At 40.3% G+C, this 10,274-nt stretch overlaps 1 protein-coding gene across 1 annotated transcript in view; it reads left to right on the top strand.

Annotated features, from left to right (window-relative positions):
* The window catches only part of LOC117948610 (spondin-1-like), a 142,967-nt gene that overhangs the window by 26,855 nt on the left and 105,838 nt on the right, over positions 1-10,274 (top strand). Inside the window, exons 4-6 of the mRNA XM_034878349.1 lie at positions 1,213-1,286; positions 2,939-3,061; positions 5,289-5,437. Of these exons, the coding sequence (XP_034734240.1) occupies positions 1,213-1,286; positions 2,939-3,061; positions 5,289-5,437 (346 nt within the window). The remainder of the gene's footprint in view (positions 1-1,212; positions 1,287-2,938; positions 3,062-5,288; positions 5,438-10,274) is intronic.

Here is a 10,274-nt window from a genome sequence, read left to right as displayed (position 1 = left end):
AAACACACACACACACACACACACACACACACACACACACACACACACACACACACACACACACACACAAACCCTTGATACTGAATTCAACCAGCAGATTGCTCAGTTCACTTGGACAGGACAAGAGAGTCGGGAAGGCCGAGGGGAGGAGGTTCTCGTTAACCACTAGGCTGAACATCGGGATGCAGCTCTCATTGTAGCCGGGAGTTTTACCAGTGCTAACCTGAAGAGAGTCAGACCTGACCTTCGACAGCACATCACATGCCCTGGAGAAGCCTGGGTCATTTTTGCCTAACAAAGTATGGGGGTGGACTGGTAGCTAGAGAGATGCCAGTTCACCTCCTAGGCACTGCCAAGGTGCTCTTGAGCAAGGCAGATACTGAGCAGATCTTGAGCAAGGCACCAAACGCCCAACTGCTCGGGGTGCCTTTCCATGGCCAGCCCCCTCACTCTGACATCTCTCCATTATTGCATGTATACAGTGAGGAAAACAAGTATTTGAACACAATGCTATTTTGCAAGTTCCCCCACTTAGAAATCATGGAGGGGTCGGAAATTGTCATCGTAGGTGCATGTCCACTGTAAGAGGCATAATCTAAAAAAAAAAAAATCCAGAAATCACAATGTATGATTTGTTAACTAATTATTTGTATAATACAAGCTGCAAATAAGTATTTCAACACCTGTCTATCAGCTACAATTCTGACCCTCAAAGACCTGTTAGTCTGTCTTCAAAATGTCCTCCTCCACTACATTTATTATCCTTAATTAGATGCACCTGTTTGAGATTGTTAGCTGCATGAAGACACCTGTCCACCCCATTGGCGACAGCCCAGAAACCAGACTGATCTAGAGAAGATCTGTGTGTAGGAGTGGGCCAAAATCCCTTCTGCAGTGTGATTTCCTCGATTTTTTAGATTATGTCTCTCACAGTGGACATGCACCTACGATGACAATTTCAGACCCTTCCATGATTTCTAAGTGGGAGAACTTGCAAAATAGCAGGGTTTACTACTATCAAATATTGGGGAACCCAATACCTTCCACTCTTGCCAAGGATTATATGGATCAGATATTGAAAAACACCCATTATGGTATTATCCATCTAATGCACTTTTAGCATTCTACTTGGAAGTTTTACTATACAACTTTCTCTCCCATTTCTCTCATATTTCTTTCCCTTCCTAACTATCTATCTCTCTGTCTCTGCAGGGCCAGTATTGTCCAGAAGAGAGTGATTTATTTCCAGGATGAAGGCTCTCTTACTATTCGACTGTGTGAGAAAGGTAATGACAGCTGCCTATCATCTAATCCCCTCTCTTTTTGGCTGCTTATCTTTTCATCCTTGTCCATCTATCATGGTGCCAATATCCCTTTTTACTATTGTTTTTTTTTGTCTTTTTGGAGTGGAGCAGCTCACAGTCTTACTGTGTTTAAAAATGTATAAGGACCAAAGAGGCAGTGGGGGAAACTGTGAGGACACTGAATCATGGATATTCAGGGAGTCTGTGTGTAATTTAAGAATTTCTTTGTATTTCAACACAGAGCAGCATCACAGCATTTATCATCCTGTGATTTCACTGCAGGGGAAAGTGCCTTGCCAGATTTGTATTAACTCCTGTGAGACAGTTAAGTGACAGGACTCTGTTAGCTCTGATGCACACACATTTATTGTACAATAAAAATCAGAGCAAACAAAAAAAACAAATGGTTTATCAAGCCTTTCATAACATCTACTTCACCTCACCAAAATCTTATTTTTGTATGCCAGTTTATCAAGCCACCCTGTTTAAAATTTGCTGACATAAGATAGGCCCTTTCTGTTTCTGACTTCGATGTCAAGTGAAGTTTTCATCCAAATACCTTTGTGACTCATAAATATTTAAGAATTCCCCTTGACCTTTTGTCTATAACAGAACATTGGTCAAGGGCAATATTTGAATAGCCTATTTACGAGTTAGAATGAAGGGTAATTTGTCATTTAATGACCAATTTATCCCAGGGATGTAATTTTACTTATCACTGGGGCCAAACTGTAGTAATTTTTATCTGTTACTAAATTTTATCTGGTCATTTATGCAGGTTGGCATTTCTGTCAAAGCTTGCCTTCTCTCTTTGTCTATAGCTCCTGAACTGTGAACATGTACCGCTGCATGAATAAAATAATGAAATAGTAAATACAATAATTTATTTTGCAGAATTGACAACAATTAACAATGTTAAAAATAACAATAATTAACATAAGCAACTCATTACAATAACTGGTTAAAACGTGTAGGCTATGCCAAATCTTTCACCCTGTTTTTTACATTCTGTTTATCCAAACAGCCATTTGAAGCTGTTGCATTCAGCCCAATGTTGGTCGGGTAAATTTCCTACACCTTGTTTACTTATACTCCACAAGATTAATTACGCATCACATGTTAGTTTGCCCACACTGCGCTTCTTTGTGTGGAGATGGATCTGTGCATCTTGCCTTCAGTGCGTCATGGATCACTGTATGAACATAATTTTACAGTGTTAATTTTGTTGCATAGTAAGATACTTAATAGATTAAAAAAAAACTTGTTGCGCAGAGTACAGCTTTAAGTGGATTCTTGATATATTTGACAACCTCATGTTTCCCCAGAACAGTTAATAATAGCTGCACAAGAACAGGCGCTAAGGACATAATTAATAGAGAACAGGGTTTACCATAACAGGTAGGACCCCAGTTGCAGGTTGTGTAAAGACACCCCTCAGACAGTTAGCACATACCAGCAATTCAGTTCAATTTTATTTATAGTATCAATTTATAGCATGAGTTATCTTGAGGCACTTCACAGATAGAGTAGGTTTAGACCACAGTAGAGCTTTACGTGGATTCTTTTTCTTTGATTTGGCTTACATCTTCACATATGAGTGTGTGTTGTCATGTTCACATCCTTTCTTCATGTAGACCGTGTGTTTGGTGAAGCCACAGAAGCTCCCGCTACAGAATGCTGTGCCTGCGGAACAGCCAAGTACAGACTCACCTTCTATGGCAACTGGTCAGAGAAAGTACATCCCAAAGACTACCCAAGTAAGTACAAACTGTTGATGACCACTAGTCAAAGTACAAACTTGCCAATGAGTTATTGTAAAAAGGGTTTATTAGAAAATTACTCAGAAAAAGAGAAAAAAAAAAATGCCAGAGAAATTGCAACAAAAAGGAGGACAATACCGGATAATATCAATCATGATCCTCAATCACTCAGTGCAGCAGTTATTCAAACCTAATTTACTGAAACAACTCATTGTTGGACAATTTGGGAAATACGCCTCTTCATTTCTTGTCAAGAGCTGGATCAATACAAAAGCAACAATTGGTTAGTTTAGCTTAGCATGAAGACTGGAAACAGAAAAAGACTGTTAATTTGGCTTTTTCCAAAGACAACTGTTATGTCCCGTAGTGCTAGGGGTACTAGGACATAAACGTTAAACCAGATGTAATTTGTATTTGAAAGGATATTTATTTTAGAAACGGGCAAACAGATACCATGGTGACCGGAGGAGGAAAAGTAAGTTTACCGCAGTAGCCTAAGTCCACAGCCCAGGCCACTAGGACTACTTACCCACAATAACTTCATGCATAGGCTATTATCTGCTGGAGTAAGGATGAAGAAATACTTAATAAGTGAACTTTACCAGCTATGCGGCGCTGCTGTGTCAACGCAACATTCTCCGACGCCCAAAGTATGCCCACCGAGGATGTTGTTGCAAAGAAATCTACATGGCTTGCAGGGATGGCTAAATATACCCCTGTCTCTGGATTGTTGCTCCCGGTCATTCTAAGCCTGATCAACGAGTTGACCATACTGTGCTTGTCTCTCTGCTCAGATCAGATATGCACAGTCAAACTGACTAAAAGCTGAATTGTTCAACCTAAGATCTCTCACCGGCAGGGCTTCTCTTGCCGGCGAATTCACCGTGGACTTGACTTTCTATGTCTTTTTGAGGTGTGGCAGCAGATAGATGATTTCTTACACCTAAACCAAGCAGTCCCGCATGCATGGATTTGTTTACAAATCCCCCGCTGATCCGGGATGTTGGATGGTCTCGCACTGCTCTATTGTGAGAACTGGAAGTTTTACACCCTATTATTTATTATAATTGCTTATAATGTACTCTAGGCATCATGACATGTCATATTTGTAAAATCGCAGAAATGAAAGCATAACTAATCACAGTTTTTGTCTATAAAAAGGGTGTCTTGACACGGGAGTCCTGTGTGTGCACTTCACGCTTTCATAATATCAAGAATGTTATTTATGTTAAACTTAAATTGGATTATTTTTGTAGCTTGGCTGGAACTTGCCTGAGACAAAGGTAGGTTTTGTGTTTTGTGACTTTTGAACTGGTAGACATGTATGGGAGAGATAGAGAGGCAGTAATAAATACTTTGGGGGCTAATTACTGTCCTTTCTTAAGACAAAATGTAATATTGTAATCATTTGCAACTTGATTATATTTACCATTTGGTTATTTAGCCAAAATAAAAATGCTGAAATGAATTAGGCTACAATGTTTCAGCATTTGTTTATGCTTTCCACACTGCAGGTTATAGTTGCTTACATCTCAAAACATCAGATAGAACCAAAGAGATGTGTTTTTTTTGCGGTTGTTGCTTACAATTACCTCTGAGACTTTGTGTTGAGAAACTGAACAACACCCAGTGAAAATGACCGTTATCAGACAATAACTGCATTGGGTGGCAGCATGAAATTATTTTTTCTAAAAATAGATAGCAAAATTTGCACATTTTACTCTGCTAAGAGTTACTGTAACCAGTTTTGTGTTGGTGTAAGCTGTGGGATAAGTATATAAATGGTGTGTGGAGGCTGTGTGTGTCCATTTTGCTAAAGAGATTACCGCAGCACTACGGTGATGACACGTTATCAGTAAAAACAAAAGGATTCCTGCAATTGGGCGCAGGGGCTGGCGGTTATAGTGGCCCTTAAGTATCTGACGGTGCTAGTGTTGAAAAAAGGATAAAAACAAGTTGCTGTTAAAGAAAGGGTTCTGTGCGTCTTCACTGGTTGACTGGCAACCTCCACTAACCCCCTGTAAAACCACAACTTAATTGCTCCTAGCCAAAGAAAAATAACGACTGACCAACAGAAATATACAGTTTATTATTCCTATCTTATAAAGGATGTCAGGCACACAGCTAGCTACTCATTCAATCACTGAGTATTCACTCCCTTCTTGACTTACTTTTAAGAATTCCAACCACTCAAACCTAAATGTAAAAAAAAAATGTCTTCCAGGACGAGCAAACCACTGGTCGGCTCTGATTGGTGCGTCTCATACCAGAAGTTACGTGCTATGGGAGTACGGGGGCTACGCCAGCGAGGGAGTCCGTCAGGTTGCTGAGTTTGGCTCCCATATCAGGATGGAAGAAGAGATTCGACAGAAGGTAGGGGAATCAGATAGAGTGTCTGGTTTACGCGGGCTGGTTTTGTTTTCTTTGGCACCGAAATGATGGCGGACTTCCTGAAGCATGTGGGTATGACAGGCTGAGCCAGTGACAGGTTGAATATTATTCTAAATACCTGCACTAGTTGGTCAGCAGTTTGAGTACCTACCCAATAAAAGTCAGGTCCTGCTGCTTCCTTGATGTTTACATGTTTAAAAGCACTCCCAACGTCATGCTCAGAAAGGGAGGTGAGTGAGAAGTGCACCTACCCACCAATTAATCTCTGCTTCAGCTGTTTTTGCTTGTTGGCTGCAGATGGCCTCAAACGAGCACATTATGTGTTTAGCTCACTTGCTATAGACCCATCAGCACTTAATCTCCATCATTATGCTCTGCTGTGCCCTGCTACGTCCTGCTCTGCCTTGTAATGACGCACAGTGCCCTGCCATGCACTTCTACAAAAAACTACTACAAACTACAATTTTTTGTGACTGTTATTTCCACTCTTCATTTTAACCCTAACTGGTCGTCAGAAACCGCCTACCAAGAGCCTGGGTATGTCCGAGGTTTCTGCCTAAAAGGAAGTTTTTCCTCGCCACTGCCGCACTGTTGCTTGCTCTGGAGGAAACTAATAGAACTGTTGGGTCTTTGTAAATTCTGGAGTATGGTCTAGACCTACTCTATCTGTAAAGTGTCTCGAGATAACTCTTGTGATGAATTGATACTCTAAATAAAATTGAATTGAAATTGATTTAAATTATATGTGCTTATGCCCCACTGCCATTTGTCTGGGGCATAGACTGTAAAATCAATGGACAAAGCTTCTGGCTCTGAATAGTAATGCCAATGCAAGTGCCTTAAACCTGCATTCTATCTCATTTCCAGCAGGGAGGACTGTTTTAGAAGTCAATGGGTAAAGACCCTTCTTCTCACTTGAACCAAGCTATCTAGCTACCAGAAGCCTTAGCTGGTATCGTAAGGGAAAGTCTGAACATTTTCTGTACTGCCGCACATGCAGATAATTGGTGACAGTACCCAGAAGGTATTATTTTACTTCCTTCAGAGGGGTTGGAAATTGTCAACTCATCATCCTCCCCAGCTCCACCCTCTCATCCAAAAATCACCATGTGTGGTTTAAAAAAACAAACAAGATAGCAACAGACAAATTGCAAAACGCAAGGCTTCAAAAAGACTTTCCTCAAACCAACGGGAGTGCTTCTATGTCAATTATATTTTATAGTTTATGGTCAGGGGCTATTACAACATACTGAAAGGTACGCACACACACACACACACACACACACACACATACACACACACACACACACACACACACACACACACACACAAACACACTAGGGATGTCACAATATCAAAAATTCAGTGGTCTGTGCCAATACCAGTAAAATAACACAATTTTGGTTGCCAATTTAGATACCACGGTGAAAAAGGGACTTTCTAAGATAACATGTACTTTAACTTGAAACATAAACTTTTTTATTAAAATATTTGAAAAATATCAGAATGTCATAACAAGACATACAAAATGTGCAATTGAGCATAATAAAGTGCAATTAATGGTCCAAGTGCTACAATTGGATACATTCCAGACTTCAGGCATCTTTAAGTCTCTGTGCAAAAACAACAATAGTGTTTCAGTTACGTGACCACAGACGTTGGAAACCCAGGGTAAATATTTGAAATGTATTTGAAAGATGAAGCAGCTTAATTCAATTTAATTCTATTTTATTTTTAGTATCAAATCACAACAAGAGTTATCTCAAGACACTTTACAGATAGAGTAGGTCTAGACCACACTCCAGAATCCACAAGGACCCAACAAGCTTAGAGCCCAAAAGGACGCTTATTTCCTCCTGAACACGTAGCTAAAAATTAGCTTCAGGCTAGATGATGGCAAAAGTACTCACTTCTCGTACAGAGAAATTACAAATCAAATGGGCATTGTATTACTTTTTTTAATTGATGTGCAAATAGACAATAGAAATCCAGCAAAAGAAAAATGACAAGTGCTTACAAATCTGTGGATGTACATGGATTTGTCCTAAATCCCTTCAAGAACTTGGGAGCAACAAGGGTATTTAGACTCCAGACTATGGTGTAATGTGTCATAGCGAAATTGTGTATTGGAGAGATACACCTTCTGTAATGCTTAACGTGTCATATCTTAATTGTGTGTAGGACAGTGGGTTTTAAAAACATTTTCTTTGTTACAGTATAATTACACACAAATTATACACTTCTCCTTATATAATAGCCGGCCAACCACCTTCATCAAACTAAACAAAAACTATCTGTCACACTGGTGAAAAGTCTTGAACAAAAAGGGTTTCCCATTGAGAGCAGGAGCTCAGTGATAAAGGAAAATCTCAGGGACATGGAGAGCGAGACAACAAGTGATCAAATTTACAGTATAGCTCAAAGTCTGTGTGTGCTTGATGTTGGTTGAACATCTAAGATCCTTCAAAACGTGTAATAACTTCTAAGGCAACATAACAACCAGAACCTTTTTTAGCATCTGTGTTTGTGTGTGTGTGTGTGTGTGTGTCTGTGTGTGTGTGTCTCTGTGTGTGTCTGTGTGTGTACACATGGGTATCAGTGTGAATGTGTGTTTTCATGATACAGAGAGAGGAATCCAAAACTACCAGAAATCTCTGTTTAGCTTCAAAAGAAGCTGGTTTTCAAAGTTAATGGAATCAACACGGGCCCTTTTTGGTGTAAAAATCAGGCCTGCAGTGCTGAACAGTCTCTCGAAGAAAGCGGAGACAGGTAGTGCCGTGTTAAGGCTTAATGACAGGTGACATACTGCCGGGAAAGACTTCAGTACTTCCACTGTCTCATCTGGGCTCACCAGGTAGGTCTCCAGCTGTTTGGTATTTTCTTGGTAACTGGAGTGCTTGATTGCTGAAAAAAAGTCCTCCTCCTCCGAAGAATGGTAGGGATCAACTTCATTCACCACAACTTGTTCCTTCAGGTGACTTTTGATCTAGTCATGGCCTATAGAACACAAAAACAAATTAGATGTCAACACTCTAAGATGGTTTATAACATTATTTTTAACAAAAAAATATAAGGATTACATAAATATTGTCATTTTGTTTGTACTAAGTTAGGGACACTTCAAATGCTGGACTTTTCACTATTATAGGCGTAAAGCAAACAGTGCAAGACATACAAAGTTTTAGGATGCATTCATCACTTGTCCAGCAGGTCTTGAAATTGGGGACAAGAATGGCAGCGGCAATTAATTCTGGATCTGTGAGCATCTTTCCAAAACGTTTTTCAAGGCCTGCTAGAAGTGCTTCAGTCAAAGGCCTACAGGACTTGGAGGAAATGCAGAGGTGCTGGAGCTTCCCCTGGAGTAGTGTTATTATAGGTACCAACCATCCCATCTGCACATTGGCCTTTCCCTGGAGAACATCAAGCGCCTTTGCAATTGGGCTTTTAGTTTTGGTATACTCTGCCAGAAAAGCTAGCTGAACAGGAGTGAACCAGAACAAAAACAAACCCAAACCCATCCTTAACTGCAAGACATTAACTAAATAATATGAAGCTACCTCATATTGCAGTCAATTAATCTACAAAATAAAAAGGCAAGTACTGTACATGCATAGGTATCTTTTGTTCGTGGCAGACAGCTGTAGCTGCTCCTTCTCTTTGTTCCTTTAGGATTCTCACAATCCTTTCCACGACAAAGAAGAGGGAGTTTCACCGTGTGTAAAAAGAAGTTTGCAGTTATCCTTTATGATGTCAGCAGTTGTGGTAGATATGAGCTTTTGTTCCACAGACTTGAACAAGACAGCCTCTTGTACACTGGATTTCCATTTGCTTTTAAGGCATCAGCAGTGGAGACCAGGTTGAGAAGGTGGAATGCACGTTGGTGCTTTGGCAGCTGGTATTCCAAGCCATTATCTTCATCCAATCTAAATCTAAAGGCCTTTATGAAATTTGAACCATTGTCAGTTGTTGTGCAAACAATCTTTTCTCAAATGTTGTACTCCACGTGTATATTGTTGAGAGCACTAGCAAGGGCAGAAAAAGTATTCAACCTTTTAAGCTGTTTGTACGCTTGGGCAGCACAGCATCTCTGTAGAGTTGTACTATCTAGCCAATGCGCAGTGACACCTCTAAAACCCTGTCGGTGTGCGGTCCAGCAATCTGTGGGGGTTGCAATAAACTCAACTTTCTTCCAGGCCAATTTCAGATATTTTTTGTGACACCTCTAAAACCCTGTTTGTGTGCGGTCCAGCAATCTGTGAGTGTTGCAATAACCTCAACTTTCTTCAAGGCCAATTTCAGATTATTTTTCATTTATTGTGTTGCTTTCTCCACTTTATGTTTAAGATAGCCACAAGACATAACTGTTGGATTGGAATGGAGGAGAAGCAGAAGGTCTCTGAATCCTGCTCAACTACACTGAGTGGGTGTAGCCCTTGAATGACAAAGTCAACGATTTCTTTATCCACACTGACCTGTTACTCTCTCTTGGCTTCCCCTAACTTTGGTTGTTTGGGTGATGGGCCTGCATACGGGGTTGACTTTTTCTTTTCTGAACAGCAGAAGTGAGCTTTCTGTATCTCTCCATATGATTGACTTGCATTCTTTGTGAGTGAAAATACAGACAAACACACAAAACAAATTGTTCAGTGATTGTTTGAGTGGTTTTAGGCACCATGGCCTAAAAACTATATCTTGGCATAATTTCAACTAGCAAAATATCACAGTATACATAGCCCATAATTAGGGATGTCCCGATCCCGATCTCGATATCGGATCGGCCCGATCTTTTCCTATTTTCCCGTGATCGGAGATCGGCTAC

Source organism: Etheostoma cragini, chromosome 8, assembly GCF_013103735.1.
Source record: "Etheostoma cragini isolate CJK2018 chromosome 8, CSU_Ecrag_1.0, whole genome shotgun sequence".
Classification (NCBI taxonomy): Eukaryota; Metazoa; Chordata; class Actinopteri; order Perciformes; family Percidae; genus Etheostoma; species Etheostoma cragini.
Note: the sequence above shows the minus strand (reverse complement) of the source record. Positions and strands in the feature narration are given on the sequence as shown.